General features: G+C 36.5%; 1 protein-coding gene across 1 annotated transcript in view; it reads left to right on the top strand.

Moving 5' to 3' along the window:
• Window positions 1-11,386, top strand: part of TINAG (tubulointerstitial nephritis antigen) — a 63,151-nt gene extending 51,765 nt beyond the window's left edge. Inside the window, exon 10 of the mRNA XM_066994788.1 lies at window positions 11,074-11,386. Within this exon, the coding sequence (XP_066850889.1) occupies window positions 11,074-11,170 (97 nt within the window). The 3' untranslated portion in view covers window positions 11,171-11,386. The remainder of the gene's footprint in view (window positions 1-11,073) is intronic.
• Window positions 11,387-26,705: the final 15,319 nt, after the last annotated feature.

Raw genomic sequence — 26,705 nt, 5'->3', positions numbered from 1 at the left:
CAGTTGACACACTAGAGGGAAGGGATGCCATCCTGAAGGACCTGGACAGGCTGGAGACATGGGGCTCCGTGAACTTCAAGAGGTTCAACAAGGCCAAGTGCAAGGTCCTGCATCTGGGTGGGAGCAATCCCAAGCACAAATACAGGCTGGGTGAAGAATGGATTGAGAGCAGCCCTGAGGAGCAGGACCAGTGGGTGTTGGTGGATGAGAAGCTCAACATGAGCTGGCAAGGTGTGCTTACAGACCAGAAAGCCAACCGTATCCTGGACTGCATCAAAACAAGTGTGACCAGCAGGGCGAGGGAGGCAATTCTCTCTATTCTGCTCTTGTGAGACCCCACCTGGAGTATTGCATTCAGCTCTGGGGCTGGAGCACCTCTACTATGAAGATAGGCTGAGGGAGTTGGGGTTGTTCAGCCTGGAGAAGAGAAGGCTCCAGGGAGACCTTATAGCAGCCTTCCAGTACCTAAAGGGGGTCACAGGAAAGCTGGAACAGGACTTTTTGTCAGGGAGTAGAGTGATAGCACTGGGCGCAATGGCTTTAAACTAAAAGATAGTAGATTTAGATTAGACATTAGGAAGAAATTCTTTACTCAGAGGGTGGTGAGACACTGGAACAGGTTGCCCAGAGCAGCTGTGGATGCTCCATCCCTGCAAATGCTCAAGGCCAGGCTGAATGGGGCTTTGGGCAACCTGGTCTAGTGGGAGGTGTCCCTGCCCATTGCAGGGGGTTGAAATTAGATGACCAGTAATGTCCCTTTCAAAACAAATCATTCTGTGATACTAAAGGCAGGTTGTAAAGGTATCAATAGAAAGGAGATGAATTTGCTTTGCAGAGAACACTGACTAAACAAGCTAGGACTGTATGATTATTTTCTTCCTGAAATAATTTCAAAAAATAAAAAATAAATATCATTATACGTGAACTAATGGGTATACAGAGGCCAAGGACTTACCATTGGTACAACACAGCAAAAATATCACATCCTTCAATTTCAGTGGTGATGCACTCTCATACAGGAGGAGAATAGGCAGGAAAGGGAAAAGAAAGAAAATGTATACACTTTCATAATGTATATTCTAGAAAATAAAGATTTGAACTTCTGTAGCATCTTCATGAGAGAGATTTACACTGGTTTGTTTTATTCACCAGCTTCCTTTCAACAAGAAAAACCCAGAAGAACAGTTTAGCATGCTGAGTGTACACAAAGGTTAATCTCTGCCCAGGTTTCAGTGAGACTGATGTCCTGCTTGTAGACCTAGTTGAACTGGGGAAAAAGAGAAATCACTGTTTTTTCCTTTTATTTATTTTGAAAGTATCCCTCTTTCTTCAAACCCTTGAAAAAAAAAAAACAAGGCAACATACTTGCTCAGTGCTCATATCAGTCTGAAGGGATTCAGTTACATTGCATGTAAAAGCACTCAGGATGCTGTCAAGACATGGCCTTAGTGCAGTGCCGGTCTGGGCAATGGTAGTTGTCTTTATTGGGGTCAAACCCAGGACCCAGTGTAACAATCTGTGGGATTGCCTGCATCTACATACATGAAAACTAACTCCAGAAGAATTCTGTTAATATGTGCTTCAGTGTTTGTAGAGACAGAAATATTTATGCCTTTGTTATGACTTTATTTGGAGGGGTGGCATGGTATGGGTGAAAATTTCTTTGACTTCATATTTTCTTTTCAGAAGAGCAGAATATAGCAGAGTTCCACATGCATTTAGTAATTTTTGACTATGATGAATCTCCTAAGGAAACATAGTACCACTATAACTGTATGGCATGCATAATGCCAAATTGTAACTACTGAAAAATAAGACTGTTCCTGACTCTTCACTGAAGAAATCATCTTTTGTGGCTGCTTAACCTTTCAGTTTTGCTTATCAGTGGTTATTTGTATGCAGGAAATCTATGATCTTTGCATATGGCCGTTATCAAACCTATTTGTCACTGGCAGTAGGAAAAAAACAAAGTATTGTAAAAGAGTACTTTTGCCCATGGAAAAAGCCTGAAAACTGGGATAGGTTGGATGTTAAATTATTTTACAACAAATCCTCCCATTCCAAATAAATTCTGTCCCACTGCAGCCCGTGTGTGTTTTTATCCTTCTTTAAGCAGACGGGCTTCAATTATTATTTTTAATAACAGTTTAGCTGTCAAATACATATAGAGTGTTACTTACCTGGCTTTGGGTATCAGTATGCCTCCCTTGGCCTGAACTGCCTACTTTCCCCTCCCAGGATTGGGCAATTGGAGAGAATAGCCAGAGCTGTAGGAAACCTTTGGACCATACGAAAAGAAAGGTAGCAAGGAATCAGCAGTTTCTTTCCATTAATTTGTTTTCCAGGGCTGACGTTCACCCAAACAAAATAGGATGAAGCACTTGGTGTGCTCAGGACCGAGGACAGCATGACATGGCCCTTGATGACATGCCCCTTCAAGATATAAGTGCTGGCTCCCCACTTTTTTCTAGCACCAATCTAAGTTTAAGGTCTGTTGTGTTAAAACACCTTTTGGAGTTTGAGGGTGCATCCGTAGACAGAGCTAGCACATCCAGAAGCAAGGCATCCCAAACCATTTGTCACGTTGTCCAGAAGTTCTTTCTTTATTCAAACCAACTACTTTCAATGCACGCAGAAAGCATCTGTGAGGTATTGATTGCCTTTTTTTTTTTCCTCCCACAAAGTTATTTCTATTGTTGCTGTATTCAGAAACAAACAGGTTGTCTCTAGTATAACTTTTTCCTCACTGATACATTCAATAGCAGGCATGCAGGTAAGGTCTTCTGAAAGTGCTTAAGAAAGCAGCTAGTCACGCTCTATCGATGCACAGGGAAGCTGGGTGAATTATTTCTGGGTGCTTATGAAAAGCCCACTTATGGCTATTAGAAAACTAGTTTATGTTCATAAAACTCCACTCTATGCAGACACAATGTGACTTAAGAGAACATCTTAATGGAGTCTAGCTAGAACCTAAAATCAATATTTCATTTCTCTTAAAGAGACTCTTTGCTTTCTAAAAGGCACACAGTAGTCCCTGGAATAAGGATGTGAGAGATTCTGACTGATAAGGTCATACAATCCCTTATCTACCAGCACTACCACGATCCATACTCTTTGTTCACTTTGTACTTTACACTACAATTTGTCTTTCGGTATGAACCATTTTATATATGATTTCCAGTGATTTTTACATTTATAATTAAGAGCCTGCTTTAAAGGTACAGGTACACAATTTTGTGCATGAATTTACATACAGTTTCTTGTACCAATGCCAGAAGCTTTTATAGATGAGTTCCCCTCTCGGATCTCCTGTTATCCACCAGAACAGAGGTCTGGTTACAATGGTAACAGTACATGGGGTTTAACCTTCTCTTCTCACAAAGATAAAGCTCCTTATCACATAGGGCCGTCCTTATCACATAGGGAGTCCTTCAACATTGCTAGTATTTGCTTACTGAATATCAGCAAACATTGTAATGCAGGGAAGCCTTTCAAAAATTACTTATAGCTACATTTCCATTCTCTTCAGACTCTAGAGAGGCACAGGCTCTTTTTCTATCTGGGATTTCTATTTTTAGAAGAGCAGTAAATTTCATTAGTAGTTTCTCCAGGCTGGCTGTAACTCTCTGAGCTGAATGGAACTGAAAGAATGAAGTAATCCCATTCATTAGTTTCTTTAGATGTGCATCATTTGAAATGGCACTATTTTGCTGGGCCTTATTTAGCTTGACTGTAGGTTGCACTTGATCTAGCTTTAATGAAGACAATCAATTTCATGTTTCAAAGTAAAAGCAGCCCATTGCATTCTTTAATAGAAAAATCTTGCTAAATCCTACAGTTAAATAATTGTAAGTCAGACTTCAAGGAATCAAGAGTTTAAGTAAATCACAAATATATATCGTTCTGTATCTAATAGTGATGTGCGCATTTTTATAAGTATTTATTCCTTAGCCAGATGCAGTAAAGACTCTGAATGTTAGAGAATTTGGCATGTTTGTTAGGAAATACCGTAGTGTGCTGTGTCAATCTGAAGCTAGCTGCTAACAATAGTTATTGACATTTCCTCTTGTTCTAGTGCTATAAAACTGATTTTTATTATTATTATTTTTTTTTTAAATGTGCTTCCCAGTGTTAAGTGGTGTCACATCACCCCTTCCCCAAGACCAATTACAGGTGACATATGCATATTAGAAGACCTTGTAAGTACTTAGTAGAAGACTTCTTACTGGAATAGAAAAGGTCTTTTTTAATCACCATGATCATATCTAGTTCACACATTCCTATAAAAAAATGTAACAGTCACTTAGAGCTGGAAATTTCATTCCATTTTCACTGTAATAAAATTATCCTTGACTGGTGGCTTTAGATGGCAAGCTGAGTTACACTTCAGCTTAAAAGCTAAATATATAGTCTTGTTATCAACCTGAAAAGCTCAGAGTTAACCTCTGTCTGTGCAACCCAGAAGTTTCTGCATTTTTCTGTGCTTTGGTTTCTCATGTATAGAAGTAAATAGTCATTTTCCTACCTCATAGTGCACAAATACACCCCAGGTTCTAACTGTTGCTCACAACAGCACTTCTGGTTTATCTGATGAGTACAACATAAGTCTGAATGATTTTGATGCCAGACAAGGAACATGACGTCTCATTATTCTTACTTTGAACAGAGTAGAAAAAATACGGTAGCCTGTATAAGTTCAACAGCTCTGACATTTAGTAAAGAGAAGCTTTCCTTGTTTAATAAGTATTTTAATATTAGACATTTGAACCTTGATTTTTATCCTACACCGAGCTCTAACAGCTCATACTTTTGAAACATTCAACGTAGTGAAGTGAGGGATTGCCAAGAGCCACCAAGTGAGTAATTAAGATATCTATCCTTTAACTTCCAAAATGTTTGGTTAGGAACATAAATTGGAAGTCCAGAAACATGAGAACATAAGGACAGCAGCTGGGCTGGGTCAGACAAAATCTCTATTGTATTTTGTCTCTGATAACAGCAATGTTATGTGTCTAGGAGATATATATAGCAATAATTATTTTCTGAGGAATATACACTTTTGAGAATTCCACGTCTGGTATTTTTGGATGTAAAGTTGACTAAGTATTCAATAATTCCTAGTGGATTTCCTCATTCTGACTAATAAGGTAAACCAAATAACCAAATATTAATTATTTAACTTTCAGAATGTCTTGAAATTATTTAAAATTCTTAATAAATTAATCTTCATGAGGTATGGAAACATATCTGTTATTTTAAAAATTGAGGAAAGAATAAAGCACTCATGTCCCATCACACAGAATTTCAGTAGAAAAAAAGATTATTCTGTTGCATTGATAAAGGAGAGCATCCTGTCAGTATAAAATCCCCTAAAGTGATCTAGTAATTAGGAGAGAAATATTTAGGTCTCATAATGAATTTTTGAGCTTTATTGTTATTAGTCTTTTTTTTTTTTTTTAATAGCTTTTACTTCTTTAAAATGCTGTTCTCCCATTGTTGACTTTTACCCTGGTTTCCTAATGTGAGCTCCTCTCTTCCCTTAATAACCTATTGCCAGCTAGAGCCTAACTCAAGGGTAGAAGACTCCTAAGCTAACCCATACATCCTTGGCTGCTGTGGAGAGTACTCCTATGCAATGGGACATCCTTCTACTTTTAATTGGATCAAAATCATTGTCCTGTAAACCAGTTTACAGGAAGTACAGCAAAAAGGACAAGAACTGCAAGAATTAAATACTAGCAGTTATAATGTTCATAGAAAAACTAAGCAGGAAGGTAAACTTTCTTACATCTACCTGGAAGTTAGCCCTGGTGACCACTCTGACTTGTGCAGACTCCTGCTCCAGTGGGATCCAGTATCTTTAAGCCTTGTCTTGGTACTTTAGGACTTTCAGCTTCCTTTTATAACAGAACTCACACCTGGGATTAATCCTGCTGAAATCATCCAATCTTCTCTGCCTGCCCTTTTCCCTGCCCACTTTGACTTGATAAAAGTGAAGCCAAATTGTCTTAATCTCAACATTTCATATTTCCAGGCAGTATGACTGTGGAAGTACAATTTCTGTGACCTTTTGTCAGGTGCCTGCAGTGCTTCCAATATAAATTCCCTGCTCTGAGGAAGGTCAGTATGTGCGTGATGGGGAAAAATCTATCAGAGTGGGCACGTCCGTTGGGGCACCACAGAAAGCCTGTGCCACCTGCTGGCTGCGAGCATCCAGGAGATGTCAGTATTTCTGTCCTCTGCCCAGGGAGCCGCTCCTGTTCCTGGGGCAGGGTGAAGGTGGGCTGCTGCATGCTGTGAAGGCTGCAGTGGGATACAGCTCAAGCTAACAGGAGGAGGAGGGATATGAGAACATAGATGGGGCAAAAGGTCCAGACAGGAGCTAACATGAGTAGGCTTAAGAAGCAGGAATGGTGGAGGCTCACGCCTTTTTCAGAACAGTCCTTTTCTTTGCCTTTGCCTGCACAGACCTTCCTCGCCTGTTCTCCCATCTTTCCAAGGCAGCCCCCCTGGCAGCCCCGCTCCCAGCCCCACATTGACCCATGCAGGCTGGAAGGGTGCTGGGGTGCTGCCCTAGCCCTTCTGAACCTCCTTGCTCTGTCCTCCTCTAGAAAGGGCAGATGGCTGTCCTCTGAGAGGTGCTTAGCTAGCCAGCAGCACGATTAAATACTTTGCTCCTCGGGATTCAGCCAGAGGGCTAGGTTTTGGACACTCCTGCTTCTGCTAAAGAACAAAAAGAAACTTTTGCTTCGTCTATTCTCATATTGGAGGGTACGGCTTTGATGTAGGTGGTATTTCTCTCCATTCCAGTAATGAGTAATGTAAAAGATAAGTGTTTTCATGGGGGAAATTTATTTATTTATTTATTCCTGCTCCACATTAACAATTACAGTATTTTCCTTTAAGGGATGTATTTGACAACCAATTTTAAAAATATGCCTTTCTAAATATAACAATAACTCATAAAATTAATAACAGAAGAAAGTACGCTAGGGAGGGATGATTCTGTGTGTACTGTTTCTTATGCGTCTTCCCAATTCACCTGTACTAATTCCTGACGGAGACAAGATGCAGCACTAGGCAATTTGCTAGGGCCATTAAGAACATAAAAATCCTAGTATATAGGATAGTTAAGCAATCTTCCATTATGCACTTCCTGTAGCTAAGAGCAATACAGGCATTTTTATTTTTATTTTTTAAATTTTATTATTATTTTTTTTAAAACTACTAAAGCTGCATCGTTCTTTTGAATAAAACGCGAGTAGGAAAACTTCATTGGCTTGGATTATGCCATTTCCTGCAGAATGAAACACAAGTACACAAGTCAAGTTATGTCAGTGAATAATAGTCTAAAGGTTTTGAACAAATGTGGAACATTATTCTTCTTAATTTGAAAGAAAAGCAAAGAAAAAGCACAAAGCTCTTTGTTTCTGTAATGAAATTGCCATCAGAACAAATACATTACAGGTACAAAAAGCAGAATTCAAAAGCAGTAGTTGTCTGTGTGCTATTAAGACAGGGAAACAGTATGTTTCCAGCTGAGTGACCATACTTCTTTATGATCCATTAGGCAAGCAGAACTTAAAGTTCATTCCAGCCTACATGTAATTCCAGTAAATAAAACAAAACATGATGTCAAAGCTGAGGAATCACTGATGGCCTTAGCCCAGCACAGGAACAAACTAGAATGGGACTGACAGGAACAGAGCAATATTGCTTTAGACCTCAAAGATATTTAATTTGAGTAAAAGTCTTCTTTTTTTTTTTTTTGAGAACATTTTGAATGGCAGTATGATTCATTGGTTACCCTGTACAAGCACTATGCTGTACTGCAAGAGAAATGCTATCAGGCTTTCAGTACCACAAGCTGGTCTGAGTAGACTCAGAACTGAGCTGCAGGGAACGTGTGCTTGAGATCCAGGAATAAGTGCTGGATTTGAAACTATAAATAGCATACTTGTAAAGTGACCAAATCTTAGTGGAAGAGCAATGTCGGAAATGAGTATCTCCTATAATGACACTAGTTATACAATGTACCCTACTGGTATTAACCTGTGCACTCTTCTTTAAATATAGTTTTGCTCAGAATCACAGAAAATAAGTTAGGGATCAGAAAGTCCACCTCATTTTTTCCTCCCTTGTTTAAAGCTGTAAAACCATTCCTGACAGATCCCCAGTGAGTTCTGAAAAACCTGCAGAGGAAGAAGTTCCACATAATCCCTGAGCAATTTCCTCAGCTACTTAACTGCCCTTCTCATTAGAAGCTCTTCTGGCTGCCTAATGTAAACCCGCATTGCTGCAAGTCTAGCCAATACTACTTGACTCATTCACAGTAGAGATGAGAAAAGTTTATTCCTTTTTTTTTTTTTTTTTCTTCCCCCACCAGCTTTTTAAGCTTTTCATCATGTTCCCGCATAGGTTTCTTTTCTCTTGACTAATCAAATCACATTTTTATGTTTCCTCATAGACCAAACTTACTGCATCTCTGATAATTCCTATGGGCTCGTCTTTCTGAAGTGTAACGTTCACCACTGGAAACATACGACCTCCCGGGGAGGCCATAGCAGTGCTGAGTAGAGCAGAATGCTTACTTCCTGTGATTCACTTCAAACAACTCAACTTTTTATCTTTCAGTATGAGGGCTTTTGGTAGAACTATTTAATTATGACTAGTCTGTAAACAACCATTACCCACATTCTGTTTTACATTCATATTACTCGAGGTTGATTGCTGTTTAACTGATTTTGTGCATATGATTGTCTCTGTTTCTTATGGACACACAGACATAAGACTTCATCATTTGTTTTTCTGATGGTTTCTCCCATTACTCAAGATAATGTTTCATTCTCATCTTCATCCTCCAGTAACCTTACAGCCCCTTCCCAGATGGTATCTCTTGCACATTTAATAAATAATCTTTTGTTCAGGTCCCTAATTAAAATATTTAAGATTATGGAACCCATAAAAATTTCCTATACCATTTAACTCATCCTTTAATTTTTAACCTCTTGAAAATTTTCTCCAATTGTCTATCCATTTTGTGGTGTACTTCTGGAGGAAGTCAAGTGAATGTCCTGTTACACAAGGTCAATAGTCCTATTAAACTGAAGATATATGCTTTCACCAAACCACAAGATTTTTTGTCATGTCATAGAAATTGAATTGGGGTTCAACATGATTTCTTTTTTACAAACCCATACTGACTATTGTTTATCTTTTTGGTATCTTCTAGGTGGTAAATAGAGTTCTTTTTTTTTTTTTTTTTTCCTTTTCTTTTCTTTGATATTTCTTTGAGAATTGAAGTTAGGTTGATTTCAGTAGCTTTTAGACTTAATCTATTTGGGATGTTTTTATTTTCCCCTGGGAATGAAACACTTCCTGATGTTATGATTACTGTCTCCCAAACTGCCTTCTTCCTCCATGTTCACAATGAGTTTTTGAAAGGTGTTCAGAATTGAAGTCGCTGTCCTTCAGATGCTGTCTTAAATTCCTGGATGTAAAGCTGTCCAGCCTTGTCCTGCTGTCTCATTCTCTTTCTTCAGTGGGTCTGCAGCCATGTATTTATGGCTCTGACCAGGTGTGGCTGTTGTGCTGGGCTATAGACTGAAGATCATTGTCTCACCCCATTTCTTGTCTCCCTTTTCCTCAAACCCAGAGCCTGTTTTCACCTCTGCTCAGGTGTCATCTGCAACACAACATTTTTTTTTTAATTATTATTTTTTTGGACAGAAAAGTGGAAGACACATTCTGTGGAAACCTAGACCAAGATATAGTCTGAGAATTTTTGCTCCGCAAGATAGAAAACATTTTGATGAAACAGAACTCCCCAGTTTGCTTCTTCCTGTCGGGGTCTTTCCAACTTGAATTTTTGCTTCAAATGTTGTTTCAGGTTCAGGTCATGAAAGAGTTTAAATGCATGTTCTCAAAGCTATCTGAAAAGACATTGAAGACAGACTAGATTAGCATTCAGAAGGCAATGTGTAACATCATAAATCAAGTTGTAACATGGTTTTTTTTCAAAGATAATATAGAGCCTGGGGGGGGGGGGGGGGATTTATTTATTTATTTATTTATAATCAGGAAACTATCAATTCAGATCCATTAACATGGTTATTTCTTTAGACCTAATAGTGTGGGAAACATGGATCTAGTAGTAAAAAGCCCAAATCCCACCTCTCACCCACAAAAAAAAAAAAAAATAAAAAAAAATCTGGAAATATGTCATTTTAAAATGCTGGAAAACAATGAACAAACATGTAATAATAGTAAGAGATAGCCATGACTGACTACTGACTATCAGATAGAAAATTTACCTTCTTTGTCTGTTATAATGTCATAGTATGAGAGAGCATCTCTTTACAGAGAATATCATTATTCTGTTCTGTTTTCAGACTTCAAAAAGCCTTACTAAGTTGATTTGTACTAAAACTCCCCCAAAGAGAATACATATAAACAGATACAATTTATTTTAATTGTGTTTTCTGAAGGGTGGCTTAGTCTATAAACTTATGGGAAATACCTTTAGGAATTCTCTGTAATTTTAAGTATTACAAACAGTAAAATTTCATATTGGAAGGATGATAAATGCTTCTTTGTTACAACATTATAGATTACTGTGTTAAAGCAAAGAAAGTAAAATATGGTTTTAAGAACAAAACAATGAAAACAAAATTTAACAGAACTTGTGGTCTAGACATATTCAACTCCTCATTGTAAAATGTGAGCATAATATACACAGCAGGTCTGATTATTATTTTTATGTAGTAACTGATTTAACTCAGAATATAGCCAAGAAAAATACATTTTCTGTGCAAGGTATCTGCTTTCTGCAGAATATAGGCAAATATATTACAAATAGATTTACATATTATATATACATATAAATATATGTACATACATGCACATACGTATATATTACACACTTATATACAGTTTTCAAATAGCAGAATCTTCCTGACATTAAAAAAATCAGTTTTCAAGTAGTCAGCAAAAACTTTATCAGTTGCAAAAATTGTAGCATTCTATATAATGCTTTAAGAAAGAGAAATAAAAGTGTATCATCTCCCATTTCAGATCCTGCAGCAGTGCTGTGTCCCATGCAAGTTACAACCATTCAACTACTGGTGCACTACTTACATGGGAGAAGAAGGCAGCTGGGACCATGATCTAGAGTGCGTAATAGAAACTTGAGCTATGACTCTTGTTGTGATGACATTGTTGAACACAAATTTTTGTGGTCTCTAGAAAAAAAAAAAAAAAAAAAAAAAATAAATGGTTCTAATGTACAGTAGAATTAACAAGAGCTGGTTGTAACTGATGAAGAATACAATGTAAAATATCCACTGACATTATGGCATGAAGCAAATATACTTCATTACTGAAAAAAAGAGGTCATTGCAGTGGTAATTTAAAACAAGCTAACATGCAGGAAAACCTCTGGGAGCTGTTGAGCCCTCATTGATGCCAAGGTCAAAGATAAGGGCTATACTTAGTAGGTATACATCAAAAGAACAAATTGCTGCAGCCACTTACAGTGGTTTCTGAATAACTATTAACACCACTGGGATATGGGTCAAAACAACTAACATTTTGAGCACTTCAGATATCTATTATGTTACTAAGCATGTCTTAGACTTCTAAGAGCCTAACTCAAAGCATACTTGGGATTTAGAGGAAGATCAAGCAGGAATATGAATCAGTGACCTAGTGGTTAGAGCTCTTTAATAAGTAAGGGTGAGCCTTTGGACAACTAGAGCCTTTAATATGTAAGGGTGAGCCTTGCACACAGGTCAAGCTTCTGTGGTTGTTACTATTTCTTGTTTTTCATTCACTGCTAATATGAAATGTATCCTAGGGAAAGGACTGAGGCTCCTTTTTTCCTGCTCCATCTCCCTAGTATCATTACCACCTACTTTTGACAGAAAGCTCTCCAGGACAGGATCTGCAGTTAGGAGTGAAGATGTCCAGCTGCCATCCTGAGCAAAGAATGTGGCACTCAGCAACTCCTCAAGGCTCACCATAAACCACCTCTTTTCATCCAAGGACCCCAACAACAAGAAGCTTAAAGCACGCACGTCTCCTTCCAAGCCAAACATGCCAACATACTTGCACTCCAGGAGGGTCAGGTAGCTAAAAGTTAGGTGCTGAAAAGTGTTAATGCCTGAATCCTGAGTTTAACAGGGAGGGAAACATATCATTTACAGAATTTGCTCAAGTGCTGTAGGTAGTGGAAAAGCATTGGTTTGTTGTATGCTGTAAAGGCAGCATCTCAATTTTACAAGCAATGTTAATTGGGAAACCTTTAGGGAAAAAGGCTGAATTGTGATTAAAAAAATCACTGAAGGATAAGTAATTGAATTTATTTTACTGAAATCAATAAAAAGACCTTTAACTAATTGCAGGGCTTTGATAAAAGCCCTTACAGTGATTACAAGCTGTGACTAATACTGTGTCTTCCCAAAATGCAGAGGCACAGCGAGGATTTTTCTGAGAAATCATGGAGGTAAATAAAGGGAGAAAGCAGTAATATACACAAGGGACCAAAACAGAATTCCAGTTGGATTGGTTTGGAGTTAGACTCCAAAACTGATGCTGAAAATATTTTAAGTTGCTACTGGACACTGAAGGCACCTACAAAAATAAATACTTCTACTTCAATGGTCAAACCAAACTGCTAAACACTAATCAGCCACCTGAAGGTCTGTTTCTGGTCACTTGCAGTATCAGCTTTGCTGGCAGGACTCAGGGGCCAAGTACCTAGATCCTGCATCTCTCCCTGCTCCATACAAGTAGGGAAGGGGCTCTCCACCACAGCCCATCAGGTCATCAATCTCTGAGCTGCCACCAGACCCCCTCCCCCCGGCCATTGCACACATGCATAGACAGAACTGTGATTCACGTCCAAGTGAGGCATTAAGTTGGTCTTGCTTTAAGAGTAAATTATGACTTTCTGTCCAAACAGTTTGGACAGCATATGAGAAACAAGCAATCCCAAAACCCAGTCCTTATTTCTACTATTTTACTATCTTATATGGTGTCTTTTTAAGTCAGTGGCCAGTGAAATAGTTTCAAGAGAAGCAACCAGCATCTGCTAAAGCCTGATGATAAAAGAGTTGGGAAATTGTGGTGTTTCCTCTTTAATATGTAAAAGATTATCAGTTTCCAACATCCTTCAAAATTTGTAAGTATGTACAGTCTAAGTAACTGTGTTAGAGCTGATCCCTCTTTTTTACTTCTTTTTTGTTATTGTGATTTTTTATTTTTTAAAAAGAATTTGTAGGCATGAGAGGCTTATTTTAGCATGAGCTTACACTTGAATGCAGGAAAATAACTTTGTTATTAGACTTATCTAATACTTCAGTAATCCTTTCTGGCTAGTGGTTGTTCTTTTTCATTCAGACCATCTTCTGTCTCGAGGTAACTTTCTTTTCCCATTCACTGAATAGAGAGCTTATATCACAGTTTAGGATCCTATACTAAACATTTAAAGAGTAATTCAAAATTTGATTTTTTTTTTTCCTTTAGCTTCTGGCAGCAAATATTTAATTTATAAATTGTTAAGAGAAAACTTGTTAATCAGGTTGATATTCTAGTTGTCCAAAAAAGAACCCTAACAGATCTTTCTGATAAACAGTTTTATATTTTTATTGCATCCTTAATGGCATTTTACTGTCAAAGAAATCTGGGAGATTACATTGCACTGAAAAATAATTGCTTGATTTTCTGTCCTAAAATATGTCTCTCATATTGGCATCTGAGCAGTTACTAATAGCATGAAAGGATTCATTATCTGACAGCCCATTGCCAAAAGTGGATGAGTGTAGAAACCTGGATGGTATTCATTAGTTTGCTGTGTGACCTTCAAAAGACACTGGAAATCTTGTGTGTATGACTTCTCTTCTGTAAAACAGGATCATTTATATTTTTACATGATTGCAGAAAGCTTGAAGAGGGACATTTTCAGGAGTCATTTTTTCCTTGTTGTCACTTCTTGAAGGCAGAGCAGAAAGTCTTGCTGGTACCAGGTCTGAGCAAGGAGGAGAGACCCTGTTGACTCTTTAAGGCTTCCTGGACTTTCCAAGGCACAATGGGAGGATGATTTGTGAAGAAATTTTTTGGGAAGAATTTTTTGTGATGCTTTGTGAAGATATTTTTTAACCTCGTCTTTTTTTTTTTTTTTTTTTAAATCTGTGAACTTCCATTGCTTTATATAACATAGGGGAAACTTCATATTTCATAGGGATTGTACGAAGACAAGTTTAATAATGCTGGTGAGGTGCTTTTATATACATATGTCTGTGGTTTAAAATTTGATTATAACTGTCAAAAGTAACATGAGTGGAATGGAGCAGAGCAGGGTGAGAGTGTAGAAAGAATGGCAGAGCTACAGAGAAATGTTATTTAATACAATAGATGAAGGAATATTGTCTGACCTGCTCAGCTCAGGGAGATGTGGGCATCTTGCTTACCTCATGCTGAATGCTTCTCATGGCTTAATCTAGTTCAGTCAAGATGTAACACCCCAGACTGTGTTTGGGGAATTGAGGGAAGAAATGCTTTTAGAAATTTCTCTGTACTCATTCTGAGTGTCAGTTCTGATGCCTTTTTTCCTACCACCATATGCATCTTCTGTTTGTCAAATCAACAACAGAGCACTGTTATCCAAGCTCAGGAACATTTCAGGTGTTCCAGGGCAGGCTTACAAAGTGAAGGTGGAAATTGCAAAAGAGAGTGGAAAAAGGTGATCAGTCATAGGACTGGCCAAGCAGCAACTCTTCATCAGCAAAAGGGCAATGCAGTAATGGTCCTCCTGTTAGCATGGTTCAGCAAGACTCTTTAGAATATGGCACCAGAACATGGTTGCACCGGCAAAGGCTCAGATGCTGAGCATGCAGCTGGCACTGCTGACTCCCATTAGACTTGCGCAAAGGATACTGAAAAGGATATTAGAATGATCTCTAACAGCAATCCAGCATCAAAGAGGCTCCCATTCTTTGTGTCCACACTCACTGGAAGGGAAGAAAGTGAGCCATTAGTAATGGGACAAAAAAGAATGGATAGGGAGTGGAAATGTCATTCATTTCAAGATAAATTGAATTTTTGGATCATTTTGTTTCATCTCTGTTTCATTTAAAACTTTGATTAACCAGGCCTGGCTTTTGTTTAATAGAGACCAGAATAACATTGGCTTTGTAACTAATTTATGCTTATCACTGGCAAGGCAAATGATTTGATATGGTCTCTTAAGTCCAGGTCTTTACATGCACTGATAAAATAAATGCTTATGCAGATTTCATCCTACATGTTCCCACACTGTCAAATTCTGATTACTTCATCTGGATATCCACTCTGACCCTATTGACTGATACATCTTACAAATGGAAGAGATACATCCAAAGAAAATGTAAACATCATCACCCCATGTCTCTGTATTTTCCACCCCACCACCCAAACAAAACAAAATGAAACAAAACAAACAAACAAAACAAAAAACAGCAACAACAACAACAAAAATTCAATTTATTCAAAGGCTGCAAAGATTTTAGGTGAAATTATATTTCTGTTGAAGGCAATGTCAAACATCCCACCAAGTTCAATCAGGTCAGGATTTCACTGTCTGGTTTTATAAAATTGAATAATAAAAGAATGGGGCATATGGATATATAAAGTGATCAAATCACAGAAGGTGAACTATGCACTGTGTGAGCTGGGCTTTTATAACACAAGAAATAGGGTCTGAGATACTGAGAGTTGCAAATCTAAAGCTGATGAAAGGGGAGTGTTTTTATCCTGTGCATAGTCACTTCAGGAACAATGCGTCACAATCTTCACATCTCTGAATGAAGGGCTGAGAGTCAGCATTAGCGGTTGCATAAAATCAGGCTTGAATTACAAAATGAGAACATGAAGGTATAATCCTCCACAGATAGGGAACAGTCCACAAATAGGAAACAACAGGGAATAATCATTACAAATATCCATCATCAATAAAAAAAAGATGAAAAACAAAAATAGATGAGCTTTGGAAAAATGCTTTGATGTAATCATACATTTCTGAAATCCAGGGAAGTGAGAGTAATCGTAACATATTCTCATAAACCACTCTTGGTTGCCATCTTGCCTCAAGGAACAGAGTTGCACTATACAGAAGAGATTCCATAGTTTTTGTTGAAAATAAATATTAACAAAGAGATGATACTGTGAATATAGGGTGCATATTGTCTGCACCAGCAGTAGATAAAAGGGTATATAACATTGGGTAAGCTGGTGTTTCCCAACATGGGCAGAAACTGCACTCTGTGCCCTAAACATAACTAAACCATAACTAATGTGTTTTCTCAAGGCTGGGTTGAGTTGTGGATTCCAAAGCCTTTGCCTGAAGTCTTATTTGGATTTACTCAAGGCTGCATTAAGCTGTGGATTCCAGGAGCCTTTTCCTGAAGTCTTGGATTTACTCAAGGCTGGATTGAGCTGTGGATTGCAGACACCTTTGCCAGAAGTCTTATTTGAAGAACCGGTGAGCCTTCTACTTTCTGGAAATAGCTGAGATCCCTTGTACAGTACAGCAGCTTAAAGAAAAACAAACCAAAACAAACAAATGAACAAACAAAACCCCCACAAAATTTGAGGCAAGCAAAAAGTTAAGTCCTTAATTAAAAACTTAGAACAGGATAGGAGTGAGGGAATGGGGGCTGGAGTAGATGTCCCTTCCAACATGAAGGGATGATCCTATGAAAACACAAGAGGATAAAAGCTCAGAAAAGCATCAGATCTCAGCCTCCTGTTCTCATTGTAGTATGGGATTTCTCTGATCACTTTCCTGGCTTCAAGGGGCAAGCTCAATAGTACTGCTCCTTATTGAATATCTCCAGAATGTCCTTATTAATCTGCTAACTAGGGGTTATCTGTACTTTTGCCTTGGCTTAGATATCTGACACCTGTGAAAATTTTAATGTATCACTCTTGATTTTATCTGAAAATCAGTAAGATTCTCCTCTTCCTAATGCTGATTTCTCTACACATCTATGCCTAGTAAATCAACTGAGTTACAAACCCAGATTTCCAATATTTTGCTAATTACGTATTGCTAAGGTATGTTTTTTTCTTCACAGCTGTCTGCCAGTTTTTACAGAGACCATTAATGGCATATGAATTCATATCTTCCCTTTTAAAGGGCATCCTGTCACAATATGTTATTGGTCTCCAGATCAGTAGTATGTTAATAAATTCACGATATTAAAAGCCAGAGCAGTCTGGGAAAAAATGATTAGAAAAAAAAAATCAGAACTTTTTCATGAAAATTTCCACATTGTTTTACTAACAGCTTGAAAATAGCATCATTTTTCAAGCATTCTAGTGCAGAAAAGACTGAGGACACATAGTAATGTGTCAGTCACCCTAATCAGTGATCACCACTACTGAATAACAACTCACACACAATTTTCTCTTTCCATTCTTGCTGGATTTATTTCATTCAGTCAGAAGAATAAAAAAGGTGATGACTTTACCTTTGTTTCACTTGGATTTAGCAACTGAGATATTTGTCCAAATTGAGTACTCTAATGTTTTTTTCCTGCTATATGTCATTCTGCAAACAAGATACGAGTTTATTTAAAGACAATGGACCAGATCCTGGAGCCCACTGAGTCTGTAATAGTAGGTTTATTATGTAACTGATTCAGCTTTGATTTAAGTTCAGAATGTTTAGCTTTTAATTGCACAGAAATCTATAAGGCGGGAGATGAGGGAAAAGAATCACTGTGATTCACCTAGGGACTTTGTTAGAGAGTCATTTGGGGATCTTTCCTACACAAAATTAACCTTGCAAACATGAATTGATTTAATCTACTGGCTAAAGGAAAAAGAGTAGCACCTGAGCTATATTTGTGCCGTAATTGATTTTGCATCTCTTTCTATACCTCCCTTCAACATCTTGCATCACATCTACAGAACTACTTGTTAGCTTTTCATAAAATGTCTGATGCTTATTTTAACAAAATCTATGAAAAATAACTGAATTGAATTACTTTCCTTAGTGAAACTAAGAATTAAAATCTAAATATTATTCTTTTTGCATTTTGAATAAAATTGATCCTAGGAAGAGAAGTTACTCTTGCGCCGGCAGATTCTAAAGTCCTTTTTATCACACCAGAAAATCAAGCTCCTTGAAACTGCACGGGTTTTTTTTGTCAGTGACATAAAGAAAAATCAAATCGATGAGCAGTGAGTAATTCTATGAGAAAAAATAGCTTGGGCAAGTAAGAAAAGGCTGGTCAAATCTTAATAGGTGTATATCTGACAATTCAGGTCTATGGAGCCACTATTTTTAATCTGAGAATCGCCTTATCAAATTACAGAGAACACTGAAGAGAAATTCAGTAATCAAAGTTTCCAACCATGGTCACTTTGCTGTTTAAAGAAAGAAAATGCTAATGAAGACCCAAATCAAGAGTAGATGATAAAAGTGGCTTATTTGGCTACAGTCTCATTTGGGTACTTCTGCTTTAAGTGCTTTGATGGGGAATATTCCTTCAGGATGGTTCCCTCCTGAAATAGGATTAAATTACTTATTTAATAAATTAATGGTGAGTGTTATCTTACTGTATTACAGATAGTAAAATTTGGGCCATATAATTTTATTTAAGGGTTGGAAATATCTGCTTAGAATATTAATGGAAGACTTGAGTGAATTTGTAAAGTGGATAAGTGTACTGATCTTATCTGAATTTATGAAATTGATATAAGTATGAAAAAGCTTACAAAAACTCCATAATTGAGATTGTTAAAGATAGGCTAACCATTTACATAAAGAAATTAAAATCTGGATGAAATTCCTCTCTTTAAGAGTAGCATGAATCAGTTCATGCACCCCTTCCTAAAACAAGTAGTAGAAAAAAAAAAAAATTTAGTACCTTAAACCATAACAGATAAGGCTATTTTTAGTCCAGAATATTCTGGAGCTGTACAATAAAGTCAGATGAGACGGACACATATTTTTTTTTTATAAATCTAACTTTGTATGACTTAAGTCATGACCCAAATGTATCGTTTTGTCTTTTAATACTCTCACAATAAATAAATTAATTTAATTAAAATTGAATAAGTCATTAACATCTCTATAAGAAAAAAAGTAAGTTTCATATCTTGTCAGAGATTCAAAACTTTATCTTATCCCCTTTGCCTGAAATAGATATCTGATGTAGGTCCTGTTTCAGTCAGTTTGGCATTACCCTGGTGGCTTAGGAGATGTCATTGCTGGTTGGTTGACAGCTGACAAAATATTGCTAATTCTTAGAGTAACCATTTGCAATGCATTATAATGTGTAGTGACAAAAAATAAAATTCTTTTGTGCAAGCCATGCTTTTGAATAACCATTGCTGACAAACATCTTTTTGTAAATATAGAATGATGTAAAACAGTAGAGAAAGATTAAGGCAAAACAGTAACTACAAAAGCTACTTTCTGTGTCTTTATAAATATATTTGGGAGTATTTATGGCCAAGAATGTTAACTCTTTTGAGACCTTAATTTTGAGTAAGATAAATCAAAAGGTAGACAAAATACTTGTCCCATGTCATTTCATAACATAAATAAATCAAATCCCATTAATATAAGTACCAAGTATTATCTCCCAGAATGTTTAGCATCACGGGTACAAACAGCAATAGAATCATAGAATGATTTGGGTTGGAAGGGGCCTTACAGGTCATCTAATTTCATCCCCTCTGCCATGGGCAGGGACACCTCCCACCAGACCAGGTTGCCCAAAGCCCCATCCAGCCTGGCCTTAAACACTTCCAGGGATGGGGCATCCACAGCTTCTCTGGGCAACCTGTGCCACTGCCTCACCGCCCTCATAGTTAAGAATTTCTTCCTAATATCTAATCTAAATCTCCCCTCTTTTAGCTTAAAACCATTACCCGTTTTCCTATCACTACACCCCCTGACAAAGAGTCCCTCCCCAGCTTTACTGTAGGCACTCATTAAGTATGGGAAGGCTACTATAAGGTCTCCCTGGACCCTTCTCTTCTCCATGCTGAATGATCCCAACTCCCTCAGCCTCTCTTCATAGGAGAGGAAGTCCTCTTTTTAGGACTCTTGTATGGCTGCTGGTAACTGCCTCAGTTCATTAGGCAGTGTCTCTACCCATGACATATGTGACACGCACACAACAGTAGCTTTCCAGAAACTCAATATCAATTGCAGATTGAAGTCCCGTATAAGAGTTCTTTTTGAAACTATTTTAATGGAGATATCAAAACTGTAACTTCGCTGAAGTGAGAAAACTGTTAAGACAAATAGAACAAAACTAAACTTTCTCTTCACCATTTGCACGAGGCCTTTATCTAGCTTCCCATGCAGAATGTCTTTTGCATTCACAAGTTATATATATGCATTCTAATGGCACAGCCTCTTCCATTTCAGTTTAAGGTACATAAGGCATGTTTCTTTGGAGAGAGAAAAGACACCTTGTAATTTTTTTCTCAATTGAGTGTCTTCTAGATAATTTATCATTATTATCTGAAGATATTCATATTATTATCAAGAAGACAGCAGTTTTTAAAGGAGATATTAAAATGTCTTTGACATTCATGCAGCAGTGGGTTTTGCGACAGTGAGAAGCTGGTCTGTTCCAAATTGTACAGCAATTCTGTAGGGAGCCAGTGTGGCCCCCTCCTTGCTCCAAGTCTCATGCTCAGTGCTTGTTCCTGTGTTGCCTGAAGTTGACAGTGAAAGAAGCTAAGTATATATGAAGACCTGCTAATTTCTCTCAGTTTAAATGCTTTGTTACATATGATATGAAATATAAAACATAGAAAATTAGACTATTAAAATAAAAAATAAAAAAAATAATAAAATAAAATAAATAATAAATAACAAATAATAAAATAAACGATATAAAATTAGAAAACAGACTCACATCTTTCAGTCAGTGTTCGTTTTGCCTTTTCTTCCTTATATCGTAACCACCTTTTCTCCACCCATGCTTTCTAATGGTTACCTGAAGACTCCCTGATAAAGCAGTAAGTATGATTCTAAATGGTGGTGGTGGATGTACTCTGTTTTACTCAGTATACACTTTTTGAAGTTTAATGAATTTTCAGTTATATATGCCAAAATTATAGGATTTTACTTACATACAGATATTTTTTAATTGTCTTTCTCTATTGATGTTTTCAAGCTTTTGATAATGATTATTGCATCACTTCTTAAGAGTCAGGTCTTCTGTGTTCCTCTCAAAGTTAATATTCTCTGCTTTCTTGTTTATAATTATAATTTTTTGCTTTTAATCCTTTTTCTGTGTATTAGTTCCACTGAAACCTGACCAATTCTGTCCTGCTTTGATGATTTTTATAGCTCTTCATTTCCTTTTAATTTTGCCACACTATATGATGTGAGATACCGTCTTCTAAACTACATAATAAAAGCACAGCTATTTAACAGTTTTCTGATATTAATAATAACTGCATTCATTCAATATGTTTTGAAACATATCTATGAAGTTATTAATTATATAATGAAGTATAAAGCTAAAATTTGTTTCAGATGAGATTGCATCATCACGGGGCTTAAAATGAATGGAAACCTGTGTAGATTTCATGGGTCTCAATGAAACAAACCATTAATCTTAATTTAATCTAAACACTTAATCCTTACTTTTTTTTTTTCCTTTTAAATGACTATTTTTCTATTCTCTTCTGCAAAGAGTGGAACTTTATTCTCTGAGTTGCTGTCTCCGCTGATCTGACACAAAACCTTTTCCACGTTGTTCTGTTTTTGCTTTTTGTTTGATTGTTTGGTTGATTTGTTTATTTCTTTAGCCATTTTCACAGGAAAAAAAGGTGAATTTGGGCAAATACAAGGGAGTTAGTTGCTTTTTTGTAGTTTTCTCCACAAAAAAAAATGTGGAGACAACTCACTGAGAGGGCACAATTATCCCTGAAGCATGGACAGAGAACTTGTTACTTTTTCTTTCCTTTTTTTTTTTTTTTACTTCTACTGTAACTGATGTCATGATAAAAGAGCTTCATTTTTTTTTCTTTGATATAACCATTAGATGACTATTTTCATGTAAGTCACTTTTTACGTTTGAGGTGAAAAGTTATTAATATCAAAACCTTTGTAAGCTGTCTGGATGTGTCTGAAATTATAAATACTATCTTCAACTTGTATCCATGTTGAAGAGCAGAACTGAATCAAGAATTGTTTCAGGCTATGGAAATAGCTGGAAGCTTCATTTTCAGACTCATATTCTCCTGTATCTTTCTACCTGTTAGAATCTAGAGCCTCTTAGGGATTTAATCGTTCAACCTTTTGGAGCGAGTTCATGCAAGAGTTGAAGCTAGCTCTCTGTATAATCTACATCAGATATTTGTGAAGTATATCGCATGTGAAATCTGAGCATGATGTTCTGCAGACTTCACAGGCTCACACAAAGTGTTCTAGGTCTGTATAAGTATCCAAACTCTAAATATTTACTTCATCTGATATCTGAATTTTTGCGGTGGGCTACTACTAATTCTACCTCCCTGTTTTCTTTTTTATGTGCCCTTTTTTCAAGACTCTTCCTTATTGTGGCTCTTCTGTTTAATTATATGTGGAAAGAAAGATCAGTCTTACAAAAATCTCTTTCTTACCTGGACTTCCCAGGCTCCACATCCTTCTTAGTCAGTTCATTCAAGTATTTTCTGGTAGCAATTTATACAATGCAGTGAGCATAGGTGAATTACTTGTTTCTAAGGATCTGCCAGTCATTACTGCCTTAAAGTGAATCTGCTCTCTCTTTCCCTTACAGTTGCCCTTTTTCTCATGTACATTGCATTTCAGGTGTTTATACATTTAAAGGCCAAACTGTGCCTTGACACAACAGTTTGTACAACCCTGGGCAGTGAGATCATATACTCTGACACATTTACAACTGCTTGCCCGACGCACAAGAGAATGACGGCAAAAACAGTAACTAATTTAAGGAAAATCCTGCATTAAAAAAAAAATAAAAAAAATCATTACAAAGTGCAGACAATTTGCCACTGGTATTTAGCTCACTCACAGGGAGCATTTAGCTGAAAGGCAGCAGTGCTGACTGTTGATTGACACCATGTCTTTGCTACAGACAGCAGGACCCCATGAAGCACAGGTGACCTATCCTGAAAGAAGATTATACCACAGCATAAAAATCTACCATTCCACCTGCAGAAGCAGAGGGGATGTCAAAGTAATCTACATTTTTAACTTTTGTTTATGTTCAGTGCTGTGCAGGCTGCAAGATGAGATATTACCTGAAATTCCCGTGGCAGACGGCAAAGCATAATGAAAAATCAAAACACTGAACAAGGGATTGAGCAGAAAAAAAGGCTGTGAGTGCCAGCTTTCCATTTGGAACAAAGCTAAGCACAGCTGGGGAGCTGACAGGGATTATTCACACCTTCCAGACCCATCCAATAGGTGTGCACAGCACACGAAGTGGAGATAGGAGGATGTATGTGACAGCATGAAAATGCTACTGAATGAGCAGTGTTTGCAGCCTGTATTGCCTATCCACACTCAGGAGACCAATACCCATTCTTTGCAAATAAGATGCATTTTCAACTCAGAGAGTTTTAAGGATTGAAATGTCTTTGTGTTCCTATGTATAACACCAAGGGCTATCAAAACAATATAATTGAGAAATTTGTGTGGTTTTCACTTAAATAACTCACTCATTTTTAAGAGCCTTTCTTAATTTCTAGGCAAAGTAAAGCAGCGACCATGTACTGAAAGTCATTCTTACATGTGCTTTGCTGCTTAGCTAAGTGTCGTGTCTCATTAACTGTTAAGATTTTAACATTTTAGTTAATGTGCAACTGAGGGTGCAATGACAACTTTTCTTAATTCTGTTCTCAATACTGTTCTCAATAGTATCCCTTCTATATTTTTACGTAAGGTATTTTTTCCTAATCCAACCTTTTTTTTTTAAAAAAAAATTTTATTTTTTGATTAAATGGATTAAACAGATTAAAGTTAAAACTGATTAGTCTACATTTTTGTACTCTATGTCTGTAGACACATTTCAGGCATTGCATTGATGAACTTCTAGTCTACCTGATTTCCTCCAAACGTTTCTGCCATCAAGTGTCTTGATATTGGAACCAAAAGCTGTGTACTTTCTTTGAGTAACCCTGGAGAAGTGAAGAGGTCTGTCTCAAAAAAGTAAACTAATAATGAATATATGAGAGATGAAGATATTTCTATCTTTCAAGGAGACTGATGCCATTTTCTAAGTTTCCAAACTTTGAATGCTTTTCTTCAGAATTCTTGAAGAACGTTTTTCTTCAAAAGAGTAATAATAATTTGTGACTTTCTAAGATGTTCTTGGTAAGTACTTGAGCAGGATCAATGAAGAACATGATTCAGAATCTAAATGCGTTATGTTTTACTAATCATTTGGGTGCACATTCTTGGGACTTATATTTGCCTTTATATATCTATTTTCCTTTATATATCAGCAAAAGACAAGAATGGAAGAGGACAAAAGTAGACAAAGAGAAGAAGAGAAAAATCAATACAGAAAGAAGATGCTATAATGTCCAGAGAAACAGAGCAACTTAAGAGTTCATTGTTATAAGGAAAGTGAGAATATCATTATTTTTATGACCTGTTCCACACACCATATTTTCTAAAAATTAAGGAACAATCTGGAAGAAGAAGAAAAAAAAAAAAGAAAAAAAAAAAGATGAGTTGAAGATTTGGGGAAAAAAAATAAACAACAAAAAAACCACCACCACAACAACAAAATACAAACAACAGAAGGTTTACAGAATGGTTTCTTACACATTAAGCACTTTCTGTTGCAGATAGATGACAATAATAAATGAGTGAGATTACAAGCAGAAAAAACAGTTTTTGAGATTCATAAATAGCCCAGGACCTAATGAATATTCTTTCATGTTTGGTGGCCTGGTGGCCTACATCAATAACAGCTGCATTGCTTCAGTCACGCTGTACTGAAAAACAGAAATTTGTTTTGTGTGCAACTTCTGTATGTTGCTCTGATTTGTGCTCTTGCATCTCCAAGAAGCCACTGCATTTTAGATCCTTAAGTGCATCTGGTTGTTTTACAGAAAGACATATGTAAAACAAAGGCAGGCGTGTAGGTTGGTTTTTTTCCCAGTTAGTTTATTATCAAACCTGACAAGCATGGAAAGATAAACAGCATTTTTTTAGAGGGTGAAAGGATATGCAAAAACAAATTTGTACAGAATTAACATTCTGACAATCAACAAATGAAAAGAAAAATAAATTGAGAGCAAGCATAAAAAGCTTGATGTTCTTTTAACATCAGGATACTAAGGAAAATAAAATAAAATAAAATAAAATAAAATAAAATAAAATAAAATAAAATAAAATAAAATAAAATAAAATAAAATAAAATAAAATAAAATAAAATAAAATAAAATAAAATATTGGTCATTCCAAATATTAGTATCCAGGAAAAAAATATTGTATTTCTAAATATAACTGAATTATTTCTCTGAGGTATCAACCTGACTGATGATCCGTACAAAACCTCATGGTGACATTTTCATTAAACCTTTTATCATCAATTCAATCATACTTCAGAAAGTTATATGGATTTCATTTTTCTTTCTTTTTCTTTCTTTTTTTTTTTTTTAAATGAAATTGTACTTATTATTTCATTTTTAAGAATGCCTATTTGAAGTGGAATTATCCTTTCAAAACCACACTTTTAATGCTATGTTATTTTATTTGTCTGTTTTCTCATGGCGCTAATAAATGGTACATCAATAAGCAGTAATTCACAATAATATCAAAATCTTGATAGATTTTATTTTAAACTTAAAAGGGAAGATGTTACTACTGATTGAAAACGCTTATTTTCTAGAACTGAATGTCTACTTTATTTACTTTAACAAAACACTATGGCTCTTCAAACAAAAGAACATGAGCTCAAAATATACTGATTATAAGAACAATAAGTTTAGGTACCTTTTTTTTTTTTTTTAATAGTGAAAACAATTCAGCATCTATCTTACCTCCTTCAGCATAAATGGAGTACTCATGCTGTGTAGCACTAAATACCTGTTTTATCAGTCTGGTCTCTCGTTCTGTCAATACAGTTTATGTAAAAAAAAAAATAAAATCAGTTATTGAGTAAGAGCAGAAGTTTTATATTCTCTAAAATGCTCCTACTCTGCTATTCACTGAAAAGTGATGGATAATCAGGCTGTCAGTTTAGGGATCTAAACTGAAGTGCTTAATGTAGGCACTGCAAATGCTTCCTATCTTCATCCAGTATTTACCCAAAATCATCAAGAAAATTAGAAATAAAGTTATGTATAATTATATTATGCCATAGTATAGTCTAGGATATAGAATGATGTATTGAGTTAGATTGCTGCTGGTACAACGTGTCACTATTTGATGAAATTTCATGCGGTAGTAGATGTCTCGTACAGCAGCAATGTTTATATGCAATAAAACATTGCAATAGTAATTAATAGACCATAAATACTTTTCAAGGATTCTATACTCTTGTGATGTTGAATTTCTCTTTTCCCCTGAAATGAAATATCTTCAGAAACTCTTTGTGAAAAGCTTTTTTGTTGTGGGCTAGCCAGCTGCCCACCCAGCTGCTCTCTCAATCCCCTTCCTCAATGGGACAGGGGGAGAAAATGGGGTGAGAAATCTTGTGGGTTGAGATAAA

The sequence above is a fragment of the Anser cygnoides genome, chromosome 3 (assembly GCF_040182565.1).
Source record: "Anser cygnoides isolate HZ-2024a breed goose chromosome 3, Taihu_goose_T2T_genome, whole genome shotgun sequence".
Taxonomy (NCBI): Eukaryota; Metazoa; Chordata; class Aves; order Anseriformes; family Anatidae; genus Anser; species Anser cygnoides.
This window is presented reverse-complemented; position numbering and strand designations above follow the sequence as displayed.